This window comes from Rhopalosiphum maidis, chromosome 4, assembly GCF_003676215.2.
Source record: "Rhopalosiphum maidis isolate BTI-1 chromosome 4, ASM367621v3, whole genome shotgun sequence".
NCBI lineage: Eukaryota > Metazoa > Arthropoda > Insecta > Hemiptera > Aphididae > Rhopalosiphum > Rhopalosiphum maidis.
In genome coordinates, this window is record NC_040880.1 from 32,911,076 (window position 1) to 32,936,262 (window position 25,187).

Below are 25,187 nucleotides of genomic sequence, written 5' to 3' on the forward strand. Positions count from 1 at the left end.
AAAAAAACGATGTTGAATAGGATTTTAGTTAATATAGTAAATCACAAATGCCAGGTATACATTCTAGACAATTTATTAATTAAAACAGATACAGTACAGTACAATTTATGACTGTGTAAGATACACAATTTTTAGTATTACCAAAACAGGACATTGAAAAATATTTTTAAATAATCATAAAAATTACACCTATTTTATGCAAAGAAAAATTGAATGAAATAGGATGTATACAAGGGTAAAAAAAAATAAAATAGGTAGGACTTTATAGACTATATAATATATATAATTACCATAGGTAAATATATTTAATACTAGAACTGTATTATCCTAAATAGGTAAATTGTAATTACAACCATAGTTTTAAAAATGTATTCCACTTTGAACTTATAGATAAATTGTTTATTTAAATTTAAAGTAGAATATAATACAAAAACCTTACTAGTGGGACCACAACAGGTATTACTAATTTTCTAGCTACTTACATTGTAGTTTAAAAGAAATATTGATAGTTTTCAATATTAATATTAAAAAGAAACCATCCCTTGTCTAAAACTATACTTTTGTATAATATAATTTTACCATATCCTATAGTAAAAAGATATAAAATAAAAATTGACCAAGTTCATTAAGACGTAAAAAAAAACCATTAACTTAAAATTAAGTTTAAAATTAATTAATTAATTATCAAAGTACCGCGGAGCTGTCGAGTTTTGAGAAAAGGAAACATTTTGTACGTCATATTATAATTTGGAGCAGTTAACAAATTGAACATGGAGAGTTTATAATTCATGTATCAAAGAGATCTGCTTCGAAGTCAAAATGGTAGTTATCATTATAACAAAAGGAGGGCAGGGTCTAGAATAATTTAATGTCATGGACATATGTTTACGCTTCGACAAATTGGGGCTCTGCAGTAGCTGGATCTTCTTCAGCTTCTTCTAATTTAGCCTTCTTCTCATTGTCTTCAGATTCAACTGCTGCTTCAGAAGCACCAGATTTCCTCTTAACACCCTTTTGACAACTGTCAGTTTCTTCTTCGTCTAAAATAAATACATATAAGTTAATTAATTTTATTCAAATATACATATACAATATATATTTAATAAAACATACCTTTGGTGTCACCATTCTGTTCTTTTTCAACATCCTCTTCTTCTTCTTCTGAAGCACCATTTTCTTTTACTTCATCGTCTTCCTCTTCAGCTTTTGCAGATCCATTTTCAGCAGCCTTTTCTTTCACTGGAGATTCAACTTTCTTGGCTGGAGAATCTGGCACCTTCTTATCTTTTACTGGCGATTCTACTACTTTCTTTTCTGGGGTGGTGATTGATTCACTAAAGAAAATAAAAAACCATAAAAATTATATAATAAAATTGTTTTCTAATTACAAAGGCAAAAATATAGTTGATTGCAGCATTCATTTGACTTAACATCATAGAGATACAATTATTATTATATATCTACAAGCAAATAAAAATAGAAATTATAATAAGTGATAAAAAGAATTCTAGCAGGTGGGCAGTGACTGTACAATATATAGTCCAGGTGTTTACAGCACAGTTGAAACTGAATAATAGCTTTAATCATTTAACAAGTTTTGAAAATAATAATAAATTTATACTATACCCAACAAATGCATTTGCTTTATAACAGGAGTACATTAATCAAGTATTAAATTTGTTTACATAACAAACGAGGGAATGAGTGGACACAATATGAGGGCAACATTTTAATCGTCTACTACTATACTAATATTGACACCGACTAATGGGCTAATTACAGGGGCAATAATTATAAGAACGAGGGGTCAACGTGCTATATGGCTGACCTCTGTTAATTGTAATTTAATGGAGCGTAACTGCATAAGCAAAAAACATCATACGTTATCGATAAATAAAATGTTTTTTTCGCGAGGGTCCTGACATGAGTGTGGATGGCGACATAGTAAGATAAGCGAACCGCTTCAAACAGACGCTTAACGATTGAGAAAAAAACGACTCTGCGTCTATCGGCAAGGTCGAAAAGCGATGTATTTCGGATTAACAACAGCGTACGCCACCCGACCATGTGATTCTCACGCCTGTCCGTAACATTCGCTAAAAGCCGGATTTCCGGATTGGAAATAGTTTTAGTTTAAACAGTAAGCCAACGTTTAACTGGGAGGGTGGATAGACGATTTGAGTCCTCCGCGCAGGGAGTCGTCACGGGTCAAGGGAAACGATGATTGTCGACAGCGGTCAAAGACTCGCGGCGAGCCAACGTCTCGGCGCGGCATTGGCGTCGGCGTCCAACGAAGTATGCGCGTGATCGCGGCGAACGGGGAAAAAACGGCCACCCCGACTGGTAGCGGCGACGTTAGTATAGTAGCCACAACGCGTCGGCGCAAATGCAGTGACAATACATAACAATAGTATACATATACTCTTAATAATAATAATAATCGTAATAATAGTTGTAAGTAATAATAATATTAACAATAATTAACAATGCTAATTAAGACTTACCTAACATCAGCTACAACGTCGGCCATTGTGTGCGGTATTTTTAGAGTTTGTAGACAGAAGGGCAAGCGAAAAGCGAATAGGAACTGTGTTGTGCGTTCGGTAACGGACTCGGAATAAATAAACCGTAGAGCGAGCGCGACAAAGGGAAGAGACGCGGCGTTTGAGTTTCGCGAATGAGAAGAAGCGTCGGTAGCGGCGGCAACAATGGAGGGAATGCCGCCGGACGCCAACCGCGACGCGTACCCATCACTATCGACATCACACCAAAACTATCGATATCCCGGCGGACCGCATCCGACGGTGATTCGGCCTTTTCCGGGGAACGAAAATACCGCAAACACCTCAGGAATATGGAAATGGACTTCTGGATGGTTCTCGTCGTCAAAAATTTTGTTTTGGCCAATTTTTTTGTGCCGCTAATCACCAAAATCGAACGGCTATCGATCGCGATTCCGCGGGTCAGGTCGGCGTGGGTGAAAACCGTTGAACCAGCAGAGCGCACGCGCAGTGACCTCGATTGGTTGAGCCAATCCGACTAGCGACATCCGGGCGGCGTGACCAACTTTATGGGCTGCCCGGTAAACAACTCTACGGTTGGCAACTCCAGTCGGCTTTTATTTTTTTACGACACTCGCAACCCCTCCGACCATCAAGAGTTCACAACCACCCACCTCCGCCGTAGACCGACGATTTCGCTCGCTTTTTACATATATCTTTTTCTCACCACATTATTTAGCCGTACGTTTTATTATTATTATACATTTATATTTATACCTACAACTTCAACGCTTATAAACTGATAATAATACATTACAATATCGAGGTCTTTATGGCAGGTTTACGACCCATAATGACGGAAAGGAAAAACCAACAATATAATGCTTATTATGGTATTTGCCATTTGACTCATGTCATATATATTTTGGTCGTCCACCGCCACCTCATCACCCGTTCGTACCTTTTTTCGCAATCGCCGTAAAATATAATTCAGAAAACATTCTTAAAACTATGGTAGAAATACGAAAGCGGTTGCCTTTACGGCTATACCTATCTCTTCTCCCGTCCAAAAGATAGGAATATGTTATATATTATATTATTTTATGCGTTGATGGTTACGAATCATCGATCGCAGTAACGCACAGTGAAAAAAAGCAGGAGCGGTCATCGTGTCGTAATAATAACGATAATATTATTATTAAGGCCGAAAATGGCTTTTTTCATCGTACATTCGTAGTTTGTACCTGTTCAGTGTTCTGTAATTTTAGTTTTGTAGTGGATGCTAAGATAATTCAAAACATGACGAATTTTTACAACTTTTGCATCCTTAGTTACTTCCAAAATATATGTTATTATTTTATAGTTTTTACTAATTTAATAGTTATTAGAATCTTATCATAATATAGTTCCTAATACTTTGATAACTGAAAGCGTTTTGCTATTGACTGACTATTAAATAGGTAGTTTTGTTCGGAACTCCCGAGTTCAAACTAATCTTTTGCTCACTGTTTCAATTATATTGGTAATTGATGTTGATACCTACCGTAACCGTATACGTTAATGCTTGTATGGTGTACAAAATAACGAAACGAACGAGAAAGTGAATATCCTCCTGCCCATCCCCACTATGCTACCGATTATTCAACACACGATCGTCGTACATCTACAATATTTTTAAAAAAAATTTTTTCGTCTTTCAAGTGTTCGTGACACACACCGACACCGTGTTCTTTGGCAGAGCAGCTGCAGGACGCGTGCCAGATGCCGGCGGTGTAATAATAATATAAAAACCACAAAGGACGCCACATGAACACCGACGATCGATTTATTAACGGAAATAACCGAACATTATTATATTATTATTTTAGGCTACTACGCTAGGCAGCTATATTTCAATATTACGCCATTAGATCATTAACTATTCAGATAAGAAAATCAAAAAATGTTGTGATGATCACTGATGACTGCTGCAATTATATTATTCCTCGAAAGTAAAGATAATGATTCGAAAAACCCGGAAGATAGGGTATTTTTTCTGCGTCTTGATAATTCCAATTTTCCAAGCAAAAAAATGCTATTCTCCGACTGAAATGCTGTTTCAAACGAATATTATACCTATATTACGACTATACAAATACATACAGTATAGTACAAGTTCAGCACGTTTTCGAGGGGTGCGGACAACTGATTAACTGATAGAGGGTGCTCTGTCCGTACAGAGCACCCTCCCCGAAAGCTGAAACGTTGAAACATTTTTGTATCCTAATTCCTAACCTACGAACTACAAAATAATATTACACTACACAATTTCTATTTTCATACGTATAAAACTATAAAATGTAGCAGGGTTGGTGGTTAGTATTAGTACTCTATAGCTTATTAATAATTCATTTTTAATGCATGTAATAAACAGAATAAACCAAAGTATCATACATGGTCTAACGCGGACAGTTGACTGACAAACGAAAAGAATCCATTGTTTACTTGTACAATATAATGATGAACAAAATTAACGAAATGTATGTGTTTTAACGATTTAGAGAATAGAGTTCACGAAAGTGTATTCATAACTATATAAGTATAAAATAAATAGAATAGTGGGTGCACAATGGCATAGAAATCCATTGAGGAGAACGACGACGATTACGCGGCCATTGTGCGTCAGTACATTACTCAGTTTTATACCTTATATTATACATAAATGGAACAACACAAAAAATCAAATCGAGAAGAATATGATTCTCAGAATTGTATTTAGATCCATGTTGCATTATAATTACAAATATATTTTAAACGTATTTCGACAAAATATTTTCTCGGCGAATATCAAATATCGGTCTCCAGACAACTACGTAAGCGCTATTCTTCCGATTTAGTTTTGTTTTTAGTTATTTTCTCTCCAAAACTCTTTAATCATATTCTGACAATGTTCGGCATATTCTTTAAACGCCTACATTCCACAAGTTTTTTTTACTTGACTGTAGTTGCATTAGGCAACACGTAATGTTAATGTTTAAATTTATAATAACATAATATTATGTATTTATTGAAGTACGCTCGACGTTCCACAATTTATGTGATCGTGACACGCCGACGCAACGAGACCGTCAAGACTTGGTTCGGCGCACGCCTTGGCAGCGTTTTGCTAGAAAATATTTCATATTTTTTCGAACACATATTACTTAAAGGTATTATATCATTATAATTTATAATCGTATCGGCAGAAGAAAAGTTGACATATGATGCGTAGTTGTAATCGAATTTAATTTTCACGTCGTAAGCAAGAATAATTAATAATACTATAGCGATTCTATATAGATCATATCATTAGACGGTGCTGACAGAGTGCGGCGTTATCGCCTATCGGCGACAAGATTTCATGCTGAAGCATACTAATATATTATTATATAATTTTTCTATGGTCGCCACTACTCGTGAGTCGTGACTAACACAAATACACAATAAATGGATTCTACATTATTATAGACTATTGTATACTTTATTACTATCAAATTATATCACGCGTTTAATACCAAAAATATATTAATGTATTAATCAGTTTGAAAAATTAATATATATAAATTAATACAAAAAATATTTACGTTTTCATCTAACTGAATATTTTCGGGCTGGACGCGCGAGTTAGTCTATACACTGAATTATTGATCTTTTGCAGTTATACGGTATAAGACTATTATATTTGAAATACATCATTAAATTAATCGTTTTCATAGTGTTTACCTAACCGTTATGATAGGCGATTAATTGTAATAACGTTCAACATTTCCTAAAATTTATATCTTGCTATTTATTACTCATTATGTATTAAGTAATTTAATCGGAAATGGGATGAAAAATCGATATAATTAGGTCTGAAATGCTAAAAAGAAACAAGATGCGAAACGAGGATCATAAATGATTTGGATATTATATTGTTATAACTTAATAAGTTTATAAAAATAATGACAAAATTATGAATACACCGATGACTGGTCTGACTGGTCTACCATTTTGTTTCCTAACCATGGAGGAAACAACATTAACTAATTGTTTGTCAAGGTATTACCATACTATATTTTTAAAAATATATAATAATAGTATTGAAATTACGATTTAAAATATCGAACCCGGACGTTATAATGCTTTAAATGAGTAATTTATGTAACAGAATTAAGTATAAGTAAATACTTGAAAAAAGGTAGATCTTAAGTCGTGCCACGGTCTTAGATCTATCCATGTATGTTTATACACCTTAAATCGTGATTGAACTATGTATTAATTGTACACATTGGTAGTATAAAAACAAAATTTTAATTGACAATTCTTGTTTCGGCACATATTATGTTTTTATTTTTAATTCGCGCCCTAAAATCTCCCTATTTAGTTGAATAAATGGAAACAAGAAAATAAAAAGTGTTACCTTTCTCGAAAAACACATTAAGGTGTACATAAATATACAATATCTTTCGACCCATAGAGTAAGTTACCATAGTTACTCCATGTTTCGATCACAGCTATAGGTTAGGTTAGCAGTGCTTCGACAACTTTCTGTTTACCGTGCATCATGGATGTAGATATATCTTTAACCGTGCCGTGCATACAACAATTCGTAGTTTTGTATTTGAAGGTCTTTGGTTAGAATAATAATTATTATACATCAACCGCGGTCTATATAGTTAGCTCTTATCGTTTATCATTGTCAGTTATCATAAAATCCAAAAACAATAATACCGATTTTCCGACATGTGAGTATTTGACTACTAACTTACTGTATAGTGTATAGAGTATGGACCCAAACCATACCATAGTATAGAAATTAGAATGATTTCTATTTAGTAGTAAAATCAAATAATTATTGTTATTTACTACTTTATTACGATAGATAGTCGTTATTTTGATAAAACCATGGATGCTGTCGATGCACTTCTGAGTCAGAGCGTTTTGAAACCTGGTTTCCAAAAAAATTACAAGGTTCCAGTTAATGAAAAGAGTTCAAAAATCATCAAAAGAAATAAAAAGGTATTTCAGTTATTTATTGCATATTGTCGTATGGTTTCGTTGATTTAATAATTAATAATCTACTTAAAAATTCAATACAATGTTGGTTTGAAAAATTGAAATCAATAATGCCAATATGCCATTCATTTTAAAAGCTCACAATTAATAATAATTTAATGACTTAATAAATATGTACACTTATCAATTATATTTTTATTGATTATGATCTATGATTCTGTTAGTTGTTGGTATTATACTCGTCATATTTTATGAAAATATATTATATAAAGTTAAATTCCTATTATAACATGTTGTAATATAAATTAAAGACTACTTGTAATTTATAACCATTAAAAAAAGACTTGTATCTAAAAGTTAAAAACATTGTAATATAAATATAATATTCTCTAATACTGTATTGCTACTTCCAGAAGGCTATCATTTTTTAGATCTTCCATTAAACATTTTACAGCAGTTTCACTTAATACTTAAATTTGAGTGATAGAAAGTATGGTAGTATGACATCAACTAACATATTGTTAGTACCTGTTCTTAAAATGTACTACAATTAATATTTAAATAATATTCAATTAATGAGTAGAAAATTGTATATAATAAAATGCATTTATTATTTATAAAAAATACCTTATTTTGCTAAAATTTATAATTACATGTATATTATATATTTTTTGTTTAGAAAGAAGAAGCAAAAACTAAAGGCAAAGGTTGGTTTAATTTACCAGCAACTAAATTGACTGACAATGTTCGACACGATCTCGACTTAATCCGTATGAGATCAGCATTAGATACTAAACGTTTTTATAAGAAGAATGAAACTGAAGCATATCCCAAATATTTCCAAGTAAATTTATAAAATATTTATTTCAAAAATTATTTTTTCTCAAATGTATTTGTGTTATTTATCTTTAGATTGGTACTGTAGTAGATTCACCATTTGAAAGTAAATGTGGGCGTCTCACTAATAAGGAACGAAAATGTACAATGGTCGATGAACTTTTAGCAGATGCAGAATTCAAGCAAACTACTAAAAAACGTTACAAGAATATATTAATGGCTAATCCTAAAATGGCATCTAAAATAAGAAAAGAAAATAGGAAAATGAATAAACTAAAAAAGAAAAGGAAGTAATTATGTGTTTAAAAACATCTTATTTGTACATTTGAAATAATATAAATTTATTGTTTGATTCATTTGTTGTGTAATAATATTTATCATTTAATTCACTTTAAAGAATTAAAATTACTTTTTTTAACTATTTCATTGTAAGGCCGATTATACTAAAAAAGAACTAAAACAGAGTTTTGTGTTATAAAACTGTCAATATTTTCAAAAAGAATTTGAATTGTATTACATATTAATTATTTATTAAGGTTAGGACTCTTAGACAGATTAGTACATATTATTGCTGATTTTATGTATTTAACTTCTTGAAATTTTGATTTTGAACCTATGTTTGAAACACTAATTTCTTCCTTTAAAAAAAATGAATCATAGTTAGTTTTAATGAAAATTAAATATAGAAAAACATATTATTTTTGCGCATTGATAAGATATTAAAAAACAAAATATGTGACCAGCCCTTAGAAATTGATGTACTAAAATAATCTTAAAAATATGCAATTTTTTCTTTACAAAATATACAGTATAACAGATAGAACTGACTTTTGGAATAACTTTTGTTCTAATTAATATTTTCAATTCTTTTTTTATTTATCATTAAGAGACCCTAGCACTACATGTATAATATAATTTTTATGTTTATTTTTTAGTACTAAAAAAAATAAATTTCTTGAATAAATTTAAATAGCCTAATTTGTGAATCTGATTATAAGAACAATTTTGACGGTAAAAAGAGTTTTCTAAGTCAATTAGTTTATTTTTTAGATGTTTAAGAATTTGCTACATGAGTATATTTTTTAAATTATTTACTCATCAATTCATCATATAATATTAACAATTTTTGTCATACATTTAAGAAGCATAATTTTTTATTTTTTTTTTGGTCAAGTCTATCTGTTACACCCTGTATACGTATAGGAATAAACTTCATAAAATTAAATTATTCAAAAATAGTTAGTAAACTAAATATTAATTTTAAGCTTTATTAGAATAAAAATTTATAACCGTTATCACAATGACTCAAATAACAAGTACTTTTTCATAATAAAATGTGTAATATCATAATACGAAAATTATACATTTCAATCATACTACAAGTCTACACTAGTACTCTAATTTTTTTTTTTAAAACATTTATGAATTTTGTTAGTTACCATTGTTATTGTTAAGTACAATAATGTGGAAAATCTGATCATTTTTTACTAATATGAATAATTATTTAAACAATTTCTTTATTGTCCAGGCAATATAAAATGTGATTAATTTATCACAGGTAAATGTGAACTTTTAGAAAAAATGTTTGTATATATTATGGGCATGACAATAGTAAATTAAAAAAATAAAACCTAATGTTGAATATTGAATGTATACACTCAGTTTCTGCTATCTTTGGGACAAAACTAGTGTAGTAATATATCATTTTGTTGTAATATGCGTTCATGTATTACAATTTACATTTTATTACATTGATTACTAAGATTAAATCATCATTCTCTTATATTTATCAAATTATGTGACATTAATATTTATTTTAATACAGTGAGTTCTGTTTAATGTAATCTCTGGTTTATAGAATCAACTGTTTATTGGAATTATAATTGAAAATCCCAAACCAGATCTTATGTTACTAATGTTCATAGGCGTGTGCCCAGGCACGATCTGTAATTTTTCATGGGCAAAAGTGCCCTATGCCTCAATCTACCTAAATAATTAAATTCACACTTTTCAGTTGTTCCAAAAGTTATGCTGTTATAGGTACAATCATTGATTATAAATAGTACTATTTATAATCAATGGTATAATGTACATACATTATTATTTATTTAATTTTAAATAATTAAAAATCATGTATACATTATATTAATTGAGTATGAATTTTAATTTCAGGCTAATATGAAAATGAAATTAGTAAATTCTTAAGTACAATAAAAAAGTAGCTAGTTTCTTTACTTTATTTTAATTTAATTTTAAACATACACACACATATAAACTCATCAATAAAAGAAATGTTATATGGAATCAATCGATTAATAGAATCAAAATGATCTGAACCAATGTAATCACATTAAGCAAAACTCACTGTATAATTTTATGTTACGTCTTATATAAAACACTATATTGGTTTTTGAGTTAATTTATTTGAATCAGGTCGTTATGTTACATCTTGGACCTTGGTTACGCATAGTAATAATTAATAGATCAGTTGACCTCTGACCATTTATGTTGTCCAAAGAGAAATGTAAATGACGAAGAATATACTTATCAAAATTCAAAATATATAGTTACTTTGTAATAAAAACAGTAATTATTAACTTTCTTATTTATTAACAATATTTTCATATTATCAAAACGTTGATATTTATTATTTTTTTATTTTTACTACATGAAAGTATTGCCATCAAAATTGGATTTTAATTATTTTTTTAAATTGCCATTTTAAGTGGCTGAATGTTTGAAGTATACTGGGTGAATTTGAGAAAATTGAGTGTAAATTAAAAATTAATTTACATTCACTTGCATGGATTATACTTGAAATTTAATTTATATGTGGGCAGCTAAAATGCAGCTAAAAATATTAGTCTTGTCGTGGGAGAGGGCAGCGAAGCCCCTCCCCCCCACCCCAACTTGTTAGTGTTAAATAATTATGCACTTGGGACGCAATTTTTAAATCGTTAAGTTGAACTCCTCTACATATTTTTTTCCAATTTGAGCACTAGTCATACTCATCCTATAATATAAAATACGTAGATATAGCAATCGTGCATCTAGATTCTGGATGGCAACTTAAAATATTAAAAATATTACATGTCGATTATGTTATAAAGATAAATGATATTTCAGAAGATTAAATTGTATCTGAAAATAATTTAAAAACATAATACTCTGTATATTATTATAGTTACACGTTGAGTGCCACGATTATAAGTCAGTACGGAACCCGTATACCTACGTCAAAAATACGCCCGGATGATACCATCAGGCATCAACCTGACGACATCATACTCAGTTGTACATTTGGCTTGTTAGAAGGGGAGGGGGGTTAAAATAATAAACCTAAAACAGGGCCACAGAGGGCTTCGCTCCCTGCACCTCCTACATGTAAATTTTACACTTTTATTGTAACATTTATTATAAAAGATGTATATAAACACTTAAAAATTATTTAAGAGGACGCCATACCCGCATATGTTATCTCTGTCTTACTAACGTACATCATAACAAATTTTCATTCAGTAGAATACCTTTTGTGATGTTAGCTTTAATATTAGAATAAATTTACCTATTGGTTATTATCAAATGTAAAGGTAAAAATATTATTTAGACAATGACATATGATTTTATTGATATTATCATTGTAAGTGAATTACAGCTATAAAAAATATAACAACTTTAAAATGTTCATAACTCACTTTAAAATAATAATATCATTAAAAGCATATTTCATTGTCTAGATAATTTTCTTACTTTTAAATTTGATAATGGGTCCTCTTAATTGCGTATACATAACGTTGTCGTTATAAAATATCAACGTACATATAACTCCATTATTTTAATTAATTTTATTACAAATTTACAATATAAAAATCTTGCATGAACTTTAAACGCTCACATAACATCTTATTGGATATCCTGTTGAGGAATGATGTTGTACATTTTATAAGTTTCTCTAGTAAATAACCTAAAACTTGTTGAAAAATTTTTAAAAAATTATAGAGGGCCAAGTGCCTAGGTCCCACTAAGCCCCATAAATCCTAGCCCTAATATAAACTACGAGCCAATAAAAATAATATTGTATCATATGCAACATATGTAAATTACTTATTGTAATATAAATAAATTGTAGTATATAATATTACATTATTACTTAGAAAATTAAGTCACACAATTTCTGCTCAGAATCGTTTTTCGTATACAATGATTTATTGTTGAATTCCAATTATACAAATTCATTACTGCGGCCTATTCATTGATAAAAACACAAAACCCACGGACTAAGATATCTTAGTGTGTAACCGTGTCAAAACCTGTTATACGGCAGATCAAGTGGTTTTTTTTTTTTTTTATAACTTTATAATCACTTGTAATCCGCCGTCGTCCTAAACTCCTAACAACTGTTATATTGTACAATATTATTATGTTTCAAACCTAGTACGGTTTTGGATTTTCATTTAACGAAGCCTTATTTCATATCGCAGGTTGTGGACTTTCGTCGCTAGATGGCATTGCTATATACAATATTGGTTTTTTTATTGAATTCAGATTATGAGCAAAACAACGAATGTATTGATTTTACAATGATGTTCTTTTTTAGTTTTTACGTGTCTGTCCATCACTTTCTGGAGCAGTGAAAGTACTTCAATATTCAACTTTAAGAGTGGTTTGGGTCAAAAACAGGATCTAGTTTGTAGGTATAGTATAGGAGGGGAAGATTCAAAAGTAAACTAGTACTTAACCAAGACAAGCCAATAAAAAATTCATTTTAATGGATACAAGATATTTTTGTACAAAATAAGTTTAATGTTAAAAATTACTAATCTTTCCACAAAATGTTAATATTTTTGGACATGATACAAATTAACATTATTTAGGACATTTTTAGTTCTTTTTGAGACATTTATGAATATTACGATTTTTAAAGTTTTATTTTCGATTTTTATTAGTAACATTTTTATAAAGAGATTCACAATAATATGATTAACATAAAACAATATATTTTTAAACTAAATTAGAATTCAAAATAATTGTATAGGTATACCTCAAAATTTATAAAATATTCTAAGATACTATGCTAAGTACACATAGTATTCCCTAACCCCTGAAATATTCTCAACTGTGCAAATATCGCTTTTTTAACTTGGCTAAATGTTGCTTAATTTTTAATGAATTGTCTTATTTTTTCACTACCACCAAACTACATACTCCAGTTATAACTTACTAATGTATTTATTTAATTTTGTTTCTTTTTTATTTAATTAATTAATTGTTTTGAGATCAATATCATAGTTTTTTTACAATGTGGCATTTTTTTACACTTTTGCGCTTTTATTTTTTTAATTGTTTTTCAATTCAATATTTGACTACTCCTTAGTAATTACTCCACTAAAATAATTTTTACAATTATAAAATATGAAAATACAAGTATGGAATACTTATACTATATTCAGTTTATTATTCAGTATATCTACTTAATACCTACAGTTCGTATAATCGTACAGGACTGTCAGGACTACCTATATATTTTTATTTTTGTGTATTTACGTAAACCGTTAACCATCTGTGGATCGGGTGAAAAAATTCCATATTACTCTGTTATGTTATTTTTATTGATAGTATTGAATTGTATGCAAATACAATTATTGTACGAGCTTAAGAAGTTCTTCTCGTTTCAATTTACCAGCCGGAGATCTAGGCACATCGTCTACGAATATAATGCCGCCACGCAGTTTCTCGTGGTCATTCACTCTATCTGAAAAATGTTTACCAACATCTTGACAACAAGAAACTATATAAACACATTTCGGGGGAACATATTATTATCTATGACTGTAGAATCTTACCATTGACATACAATAAGAGTACGTCAGGTGCGACATTTTGACCAGATTTGACTTTGACAACTCCTACCAACAAATCTCCGTGAACACTGTATTTACTCGTCACTCCGGCATCGAGCACGGCAGGATGACTTAATAAAACGGTTTCTATGTCAACCGGAGCGATCTATGAACATTTATATAATATATATTATTATGTAAGTATATATGTAATAGCGTGATGTTAAAAATATCACACGGTTTTTCGATCAAAATTCTAAATCAAATATCTCATCGTACCCTCTGGTGCTTGTAAATCATCAACTCTTTAATCCGACCGACAATGAACAAACAGCAATCGTCCGTATAATATCCAACATCACCGCTCCTGAACCAACCGTCCTCGTCGTACGAACAAATCGTTTTTTTCATGTCGTTGACATATCCCATCATGTTAGACACCGATTTAATACGAATTTCGCCTTCAGTATTGGGGCCAACACATTCGCCAGTTTCCAAACTAACGACCTAAAAACGATGTTTAAAATATAATTATTAATTAATAACCACAATAAACAATTTTTTTATTCGACTAACTTTGATTTTTATACCAGCTGCTGGTCTCCCAACAGATCCGTCTCTAACGGTATCTATACCCGAATCCATCGACCAAACCGCTATAATACCCTGTTCAGATGCACCGTACCCTTGTTTGATCGGTATCCTTCCCCGCAGTAAATTGTTTACCACTGTCTTTTGTAAATCAGCTCGCATCGGAGAGCCACCAACTACGCATGTCCTTAAACTCTGGATATTATACTTGTGGCCATTTGCCATTTGATAGGACATCATTTCATTGATTGCAGCTACACCAGTCATCAAAAATGTTGGCTATATCACATAAAATTAGCTAAATCATATCGTATAATATGATATATTCTATAACGCACTATTATATTATGCGTTTAGTCTTGTATATATAGCAGTGGCGTATTCAAGGGGTGACGTGAGGGTCAGATCCCCCCTATTAGCTTTTTATTATTTTTTTTTTTTTGTTTTTGCATACATTATGCAATATGCATTATAATGTAATATTTTGTGATAATAAGATCTATCGAGCTATTGAATTTTGACAATTTTGTCAATACTAAATACCATTATAATTTTACGTTATTTTATTTGTAGCAAAGTGATATTTATTTAGTCGAAATGGTCAATGACAACTATGTTTATACTTTATTGTCTTTATTATAGTTTATCTTATTATTTATAGAGACAATACTTTATATATAATTATCTATGTAGGCTCGACCAAAAGGGCTATGTTTCCATTGTGAATGAGCCTGTGTTTAAAATTTTATCAGATATTATCGTTGTTATTAAATTATGAGAAATGACTAATGAGATCATTAACACTACGGGTTTAGTTCACCGCGTATACTTAGCACACTAGTATATAGTACTTACCTACTATTTATTTATCTGAAATATAAAAAAAGACACTCACCGGATTGTTGAAAATGTGTGAAAATGTATTTGTTACAGGAACGGCTAAATGGCCTTACAATTATGCTAGTTTATAGAAATATTTAATTACAGCGAAGTTGTAGATTAACTAGCAAAAAAAAGGAAAAAGAAAACGAGATTTGTTAATTTAATTGTTATTTAATTTATTCATACATTTAATGATATGGCATTTTATAATATGTACAGAAGTTTTGACTTTATGGAGTATTGGAGTGAATAATCTTTCATATTGTGTTTAATATGAATTTTGAATCAATTCAAATTTTATCAATTTTTCCTCATTTATTCCTATATTTTACTACCAAAGTAAAAAGTTTTGGGAGGGTGGGAAATTTTTCAATTTTCCCCTCCCATTTAGCTTTTTTTTTTTGATCCTCCCCCTTTCAGAAATTATGTCTACGCCACTGATATATAGTATGTATTTTATTTAGCGTTATCTATTGTACATATAAAATATATTGTATAACTTAAAAAATATAAGCAGTCATTTAATATTTATAGTATAGTAAGAAAAAATAATAGTGGTTAATGTTTACTTTAAATTTGTCTATTGAACTAAGTATTTGTTCAATGGTCGATTTTGTCGAAAAAAATAGTCTTGGTTTGCCAAAATGAATACCGAGCATCATTAATACAATTCCCGTGTACCAAAATATAGGAGAAGTTATCATAAATTTGTTTTCAATAGGTTCTTCCATTAATGACCTTAAAAAATTTAATGTCATAATAGAATCATGCCAAATCACCTAACTGCATTAAATTTTAACAATATTTTTTTTTAAACTCGTACACTGATCGACTGAGTTATTTAATGTAAGTACTCACTGCTTGAACGATATTAAAGCTGATTTTATAGCGTTGTCCGACAAATAAATTCCTTTCGGGATTCCTGTAGTACCACTCGAATATATAATAGCACATGGGCCAATTGGATTTTTTGATTTTATCGGACGGACAAACAAAATTTCTTCCGCCGCAACAACGATACTCGAATAGGTAGTAAAGCCGTCACGAACCATAGTAGAAATCTTCAATGTCGGTTGATGCGTAATATTATTTAAAACATCTGTTATTGTACTTATGCTAAACGTATTACAAAATAATACGCTTGGTTTGGACTCGTCAATGAGCGCTATCAAGACACCTATAAAACATCGTTAATGATAAATAAAACGAAACAAAACAAGTTATAATATTGTACGAAACCAAATCATTACTATTACTTTTTTTTAAACTGTGATTCAACGCAGCTATAGTTGCTCCGATCAAAATCCCAGCTAACATAACAACTTGCGCTTCGTACGAGCCATAGTCTGTAATCATCACGACGTCTCCGTGTCCAAGTTCATATTTTTTAAATGCAGTAGCCATTGCTAAAACGTCTTTTTTCAATTTTGGATAACCGTACTCTTTACCGGTAGAACAGTCGATCTGTATATATGAATTTGATAAACATATAAATACTAAAATACATGATAATAGGTATATATTGTATTATAAATGTATGTAAAGAACTGTATGTGATGCGTAAGCATCGTACAGGTACAATATCAAATATCTTACACCATAAAGACCTTCATTGTTATTCAATTGATCTACAAACATTTCTGCTATTGTTTTATTATGCATAATCATTTTTGGTCCAGATATGTGTATATTGAATGCCATTTTTGCAAACGTTCAAAAATCTGACTGAGTAACTGTACGACAATTTGAAACAACCTACATATTTATAGACAAACTGATCGCGTGTTTGCATATTTTTGGACCTGTAGTTTTATTATAATTAATACTGTTACAATTATTATAATCTGTATATTTATCTGTACATTTGAAATGATATTTTAGGATAATTAAGTGTAATATTCCCATGTAAAAACTTTTCGAAGGCCAGTGTTTCTATTAATTGTTTACCGTACCTTAAATCTAATTATTCAAAATTAAGAAACAGTAATTAGAGATACAATGAAACTGTAGTAAATACTATATATAGTCTATTTTAAGTACGCTGAAATTTAAAATTAATTTTATTTTGTTCGGCCATTACCTTTTTGTTATTACTAAACAAGTTTTTAATAATATTAAATATATGGCATACTATTTGTAGATAGAAAAATATCAGTCGTGTGTGAAGGTTTCAACTTAAAATATAATTAACAGCTAACAGGTTACATTTATTTTATTTTTAAACTAGCCGAATTACCCATCGTTTCCGGGTTTAAGTATATAAATGTATATAACCTGGTAAGATTAAATTTTGTTTTATCTATTGAAGTTTAAATTAATTAAGATTGTTTAAATAATATTTTATACATATTAATTTAGTTTTTAAGATAAAAATTATTATCATAACCTATTGTATAAGTTATAGCTTTTGGCGGCCGTAATTTTGTTCACGATAAATTTTAGCAGTGCATGTTCAAAATAAATGTTTTACTAATAGTTTTTGTTAATTGTGGCTTCTACTATATTGCGATGTAAAGCTTTGACTTTAAGCCTGGTCCCATTGTGCAGGTTAGATGGTTTCAAATTCCGTAACAACATAATAGGTGTGTCCACACGCAGAATAAGCTTATAATATGGCATACCCGACGGTTTTAATGAATTTTAAAATTCAACCGGATAATTAGTGGCATCGTCTATATTGACCACCGTATCTATCGAAGTATATACTTTTTCTTCCCCTTCAAAAGACATCAGCAGTGTATCATTGATAGCCGCCGCATGGTCATTTTTTGGAGTGAGTATAGCACGTGCACACAACCATTCCATAGGCTTATCATGAATATGAGCAATATCTAGATAAATTTTTGATATTAATTCCTGAACCGTAGTTACAACTGTGCACAAATTTTCTGGAATAATACCCGATATTATAAATAATACCCCGAAATCGCTGTAAAGTAAGATTAATATACGCAATTTGTATAATTGAGCTAGTCGGTGTTTTCTATACAACTCTTAAATAATAATATAGCCACGGAATAATTCATATCTACACGCTAATAAAATATATACACAAAAAAAGGTCAGATTACAGGTAGATGGCCCCCGTGCCGAACCGTATTTCCCGTAATCGGTCTACTGCTATTGTTATTATTATATGAATATAAATATAAATATACAAATTACGTGTAAAAAATTATTTTTACCGATTTCAACCTTTTAAAATCAAAATTTCGAAAAATCCTTTCTTAGCGGATGCCTACGCCATAATAGCTATCTGTATGCCAAATTTCAGTCTAATCCGTCCAATGGTTTGAGCTGTGCGTTGATAGATCAGTCAATCGGCTTACTGTTTTATATACACAGATTTCATAGTTATATACGTACATAATACCAAGTACAAGTCAGTGGCTATAAGTTCTGATTTAATTTAAATTGTTTGTCACTATTTATTTTTTATTCTATAATTTAATGTTCAATTTCGAATAATTATATAGATTTTCAAAAAAAATATCTATTAATATCTAATAATATAAATCTCTAATCTAAATGCTATTTTACATAAATCGGAACAACAATACATTATATTTTATTTTGGAAAAAATTTAATTTGTTTTGAGCACTAAGCTAAAGCCGTGTTCCAATAGATTTAAAAAAAACTAAATATATATAATATATACAAATACAATATACATTACTATTTAAAAAAAAAAAATTATACTTAGACAATATATTGTTATGTACTCGCATGTGTATATTAATTTTAAAGGTCAAAGTTTAACATAAAATTATAAATTAAAAAATAATTAGTAACAAGCAATTTGATTTAAATCAGTATTTATGACGATAGACTGTAATATTATGTTAACGTTTATATATGTAAACCATTTGACGTTGGATTATGAAAGTAATAATTTAGACAAATAATATGTATATATTTATTTATTATCAGTTTATCACTAAAAACTACTACATAATTTTTCTGATTGGATTACCTATTTATTATCTAGGGAAAAACGTAACCAGTTGTGATGTAATTGCAATTAGGAGAGTCTCTGCCTATCTGGTATCATTTATCAGGAGGGTTCGGGACTTGTTGCATTAAAGGTGATCAAAATATGATTAAAAATATGCAACTAATATTTTATTTTATTTCTTAAAATAAAACATATTAAAACCTTAGAAATATAAAAACTCAAAAATAAGTACTTAGGTACGTAGTAAAAATAAAATAACCAAAATATGCGCAAAAATATGTAACTGCATTTTTTTTTAATAACAGAAAATTAATTTTAATATTAAACAAGGTAGGTAAGTGAGTACCGCTCTACTGTACATTAGGTGTCGAGTGGGTGGGTTAAATTTGAATTCTATATGATACACCATTGTACATCACGAAAAATGGTTCTGAGCGGAAACGATCAATCAGTCAATGTCACCAACTACCAAGTGATAATGTTTTTTTTTTTTGATATAGTTATTAAAGCTAATCATTTTACTTTTAGTAGTTTAACCGTGCAGTGTTCCTAAATTCATCGCCCAATCCAGTGGCTTATCCGGCAGATTGATTAGAGTTTAGTAACAGTTAATTTAATATAATATCGAAAAAGGTTGTTTGATACCATAAACCCCATCATGGATAGAAATATATTTTTTTTTTTATCAAACAACTATGAATTACATTTAATCATATATTTTTTATTATAGTACAATCAGTAGATTATACGAATTGACTTATTTACCAAATGTAAATTGTAATTATTAATTACTGAATAAAGAATTTTTTAAATGTTAATTAATTATTATTATTTTTGACAATTGTGAATTAAATCTTCAAAACCTATCTCATTGTATATTTTTTTGGGTGGTAGTAAACTCTCCTGATTTTTAAAAATAGTCAACTCTCCCGATGGTAAGCTCTCCCGAGTTATCATTTTCGAACTGAAATATACATTAAAATTCAAAGTTGCAATAAATTAAACAAAACAAGTAATAACTGTAATACAAAAAAAATGGAAAAACTATATCTCAACAACGCAGTCGACTAACACAATAGTATGAATATGTGAAATGTCTTGTATATCAATAATTATTATGGTATTATGAATAAATAGAGTTTTTATCAAATCCGACAAATCCATCTGGCTTTTTACTTGTTTAGCCGGATAATTACGGATTCCTGATAAAGTAAATAGTAACTTATACCCTTCACCGGACTGAAGAAACGTTGAAATTAAGAACACGTCTTTATTCAGTTAATTCTAGCGACTGACCAATCTTCTGAGTGAAGAGACACACGATAGTAAGTTGATGTAATTTTTGCAGAGAATATTGTATTTATATTATTATTTATTAACATTTTAAATAAAATTATTAGAATAACATATATTTATACCATATTATATCAACTTATATAACTCAAAATTTAATAACATCTTTCTGTAAATACTAGAAAAACAATAAAAACGGATTTATATAGTAACTTACAAACAGATCATATTTAAAAATAAAATAAACATTTTATTAAATTAGAAAAATATATAATAACCTAAAATATATAAAAATTTAGGTTTCCACGAATCGTGTTTTTAAATTATAACAAATTGATTAATATGTTGTTATTTATTGTAATAACTATTTTTTAAGTAAAATGTCTAAAATAATTGTAAAATTTATGAAGAATCTTGCATTCATTTTTCAAAACTTAGATACAAAATGAAAAGTTTTTATTAATTTTTAACTACAATATAGTATGTAATTTTTTGTGATTTTTTTGGATTTTGACGAATTTTATCAAAATTCTAATTTCAAATGCATATAAAAATAAATGTTGCCTATATATTTTTAATATTTTTATAAATCTATAAGAACAATTTTTGTGGGATCTTGTATTAAATTTTCAAGAATTTTAACCCAGCAAATCATTTTTATCGACATTTATAGAAATTAAAAATTAAAAATTTCTCATAGCTATAAATAACTCAAAAAGAGTTATGTACAATAATAAAATTTATAGAACAAAAAGTAATCTGTAGGTAAGCTAATTTTCATCATTATCTGAGTCACAAATACACAATAAATAAATAATAGTCAATTTATCTCCAAATATTTTTTCATATAATTTAGATATACAACATGATCTTGTAACTTATAATTTATTATAGAAGTAATATTGGGCAAAACAAATGTGAAAACCAAAATGTTTTGTAAATGAAAATTCACTTTCAATATGCAATTTTTTTTTTAATTGATACCATCACTCGGAGAGATTTATCACACAATTTCCCTTTTAAGTGTGATTATTGATAATTATTTTATTGATTTATAAGCAGTGTTCCGCTGTGGACACTGCCCAATATAAGTTTTTTTTCATGTGTGGCAATCCCCGTATCTATGGTAGCACGTGGACACCTCCAATTCACTTTTAAAAATAATACAACAATTTTTTAGATGTTATGTGTGGCGATGTTATAGCTATATACTATATAGATATACATAAAAAAATACAACGAATAAACTGTTGTGGCATTACTGCATTAGTATACAATAAATAACAATAGTAAAATATAAAGTTAACTATTATTTAGTATAAGTATAGTACATAAAAGTTATATGAATGCAATTATAATTTTAAATTGAAACTAAATATTCAATTATAAAAAAAAAATAAAAATGTAATGTACAGTCAAATGAAATAACTTTATAAGCTTAAAGTAATGTAAAGAATTAATGTACCTAAATAATTGGGACAGTGTATTTTACATATGCATAAATCTACATTTAAATGTCCAGATTATATTCCATGCAAACAAATCCGGTATTCGTATGTGGAATAAATGGTTCAATTCTCCAGGGATGATTCCCGGCGGTAGAGATATGCACGCTATATAGTTCGGCCTTATTAATGGAGTGTTTAAAAATTAGGGCTCAGTTGTTGGGGTTTCGTGGGTGTTAACATAGCCCATTAGTCATATGCCTTGCTTCACGGGATTATTCACCCTTATCAAACTATGGCACCATCGAATAGAGGGGTGGATGACTTCATAATAGAATTATGACCCCCGAGCTTGATATAAAGAAAGATATGGTGCTCGTAAAAAAATGTACAGCTTTTAAATTACAAAAATCAACCACAGAAACGTATATATGATTAATGGACAAGCAGTAAAGTAATAGGGAGATGGCGCGGAAAAAAAAAATAATAAAAAAAATAAGTGCTCTATAATCTACCAAAGGCGCATTGATTACACTTGCTACTAGCATATGATACGCGTACCTAAATATTAAAGGATTTCTGAACGCTTGAACAACATATTTTACCGATCTGTATAGATTGTGGGCTTAACAAATAATAATAATGCTCAGTCTGGATCGAGAATTTCATAACATTATATAATTGTTAAATTCTTAGATTGAATTATTATATATTATGAAACAATCTTGTTTATATTATGATATAAGCATTACTGGTTAACTTTGTAATTACCAGCAAAAAACGCGATATACTGTATACTTGAGCAAAATTAGTTATGATTTATATAATTTTGGATAAACTCTATCGACTATATAAGTAGATTTCTATCTTAGTTTTCCAAATATATATATAGATATTTATAATACAATTTTATACAATTTTTTTTATTATTATTTATAAAATCGAAAATATTTGTATTTACATTAAAATGATCGTTCAACCTTTAAATTGCTTGTTTTCGGCTTAATTTTTTGTTTAGTAACTTTAACAAAATATCATCTAAATGACTAAATCAATGTTCGTACCTATAATAGTCGTAACTTCGTGAATCATAGTATCATATAGTAAAGTATGTTTTAATAACCTCGATATCAATTGTTTGAATATTTAGATTTTGAGCAGCCTTAATCATGTTTTTTTAATAATATGTCTTTTTATCTGGAGTCATCACGTTTTGGAGAAGAAAATTTACTTTCATCTTAGACGTATTGAAGGTAGTTTTTGGCAGCAAATTTTATCAAGCTTGTATTTTGCGAGAGGCAAAAATGGAAAATTTCCAGTACTTTTTTCAATGAATTGGACGTTAAGTTTTAAGTTTATGATTACCAAATATCAATATATTTAACTTAAACAATTTAAATTTAATACTGAGAAAAGTATAAAATAAAATAATATAGCATTCGTTTTTTTATCTTTAAACATAGTTATAGATTTTTTTATGAACATGATTTAAATTTTTAACTTAGTATAGTTGCTATTATTCTTTTTTAATCTAATAGAAAAAAACTCAAGTTATTATAATGATAGACAATATCAATCTAGTTATAAGTTATTAAGTTTTAATTAGAAAATTAATTCCATTAACTAGATAAATTAAAAAGTTTATAGTAATCAATTTTTACTTAGTTAATGACAACCTTTGTGTGTGTATGTGTGTGTAGGACTATATCAGCTAACCTTTACTTGATAGAGTACTTGAGAAAGTCCGAGTACTCCGAGTAATGGTAGTTATAAAATTAATCACTGTTATATATCCATGGAATCTTTTTGTTGGAACGTTATTGTGTATGGTATTACATTTTTAATAATCACAGTATATTCTGTGAGTATACCTATATTATTAACAACTTGAAACTTCTAACTATTATCATTATAAATAACATTCTTTAGCTTAGTTTATGAATTCTATTGGAAATACATATTATGCTTTTAATATACCCAGCCAATATTGGGTAGATACTCCTTTGTAAAGTTTAAATAAAGTAATTTATAATATTATACTCGTGTGCTCTAAATTACTAAGAAGGAATAGTAGGATCAATTTTTAATAAAACTGTTAGTTATTTAAAAAAAATAATTGCGAGGTTGCTTGATCACGAAAAAATCGATTAACTTTATTTTAACTGAATAAAGTTAATAATATATTGTATCTGTATTATCTTTAAATTCTTAGTTAAATATATATTATTATTTATTAATTATTAACTTCACGCACGGAAAGTTAACTAACAAATTCAAGTTATTTTTTTTTATAACTAACTTACCTAGTTACTCACTTGTACATATTTAACTAGAACATATATAACGGACTGGAAATCTCATAATTTTTTTCGGCCAACATCGCTGCACTTAACGTTACAGAATCCAATTTATTTCCAATATAGAATTGCTGACTTGCAGTCGAAAAATAGATTTCAGAGTCCGACATGCGGAAGAAATTCTTCAATCGTATTCGAAACAATAACATATTAATAATATATATGCATATATATATATATCATTATTCATTATTATACACACGTTTCGTTTCAACCTAGCTAGGATGTTACAAATATTAAATATATATATATATATATTATATACAACAATTATATTTTACATGCCACATGCGCTGAGGATATTTTTAAAAGTCGAACCTCCCTATTTACACACACCCAGCAGTGTGCAGGATGACTCATTATCATCGGCTGGTTCGCATTATTTGTCGCCTGGCGGCGAAGAGCTTACACGTGCAGACAAACTGGCACGTGCGCGTGTATTCAACACCATCGCCGCCGGTGTACACAA

The 25,187-nt window shown here is 29.1% G+C and overlaps 3 protein-coding genes across 3 annotated transcripts; 1 reads left to right on the plus strand and 2 right to left on the minus strand.

The window, feature by feature from the left end:
* Positions 1–276: 276 nt before the first annotated feature.
* Positions 277–2,713, minus strand: LOC113556110 (prothymosin alpha-like). Its single transcript, XM_026960868.1, has 3 exons — positions 2,505–2,713; positions 1,114–1,334; positions 277–1,040 (listed from the first exon to the last, which is right to left on the minus strand). Exons 1-3 carry the CDS (start codon positions 2,528–2,530, stop codon positions 886–888), a joined length of 402 nt encoding a protein of 133 aa, XP_026816669.1. The 5' UTR covers positions 2,531–2,713; the 3' UTR covers positions 277–885.
* A 4,346-nt stretch (positions 2,714–7,059) lies between these two features.
* On the plus strand, positions 7,060–8,682 carry LOC113548866 (deoxynucleotidyltransferase terminal-interacting protein 2). The gene is made up of 4 exons (XM_026949952.1): positions 7,060–7,246; positions 7,384–7,520; positions 8,197–8,361; positions 8,430–8,682. Exons 2-4 carry the CDS (start codon positions 7,407–7,409, stop codon positions 8,646–8,648), a joined length of 498 nt encoding a protein of 165 aa, XP_026805753.1. The 5' UTR covers positions 7,060–7,246; positions 7,384–7,406; the 3' UTR covers positions 8,649–8,682.
* Positions 8,683–13,910: 5,228 nt separating this feature from the next.
* On the minus strand, positions 13,911–17,368 carry LOC113548855 (4-coumarate--CoA ligase 1-like). Its single transcript, XM_026949942.1, has 8 exons — positions 17,264–17,368; positions 16,924–17,131; positions 16,526–16,844; positions 16,237–16,405; positions 14,771–15,064; positions 14,474–14,701; positions 14,198–14,360; positions 13,911–14,106 (listed from the first exon to the last, which is right to left on the minus strand). Exons 1-8 carry the CDS (start codon positions 17,366–17,368, stop codon positions 13,994–13,996), a joined length of 1,599 nt encoding a protein of 532 aa, XP_026805743.1. The 3' UTR covers positions 13,911–13,993.
* Between the last annotated feature and the right edge of the window lie 7,819 nt (positions 17,369–25,187).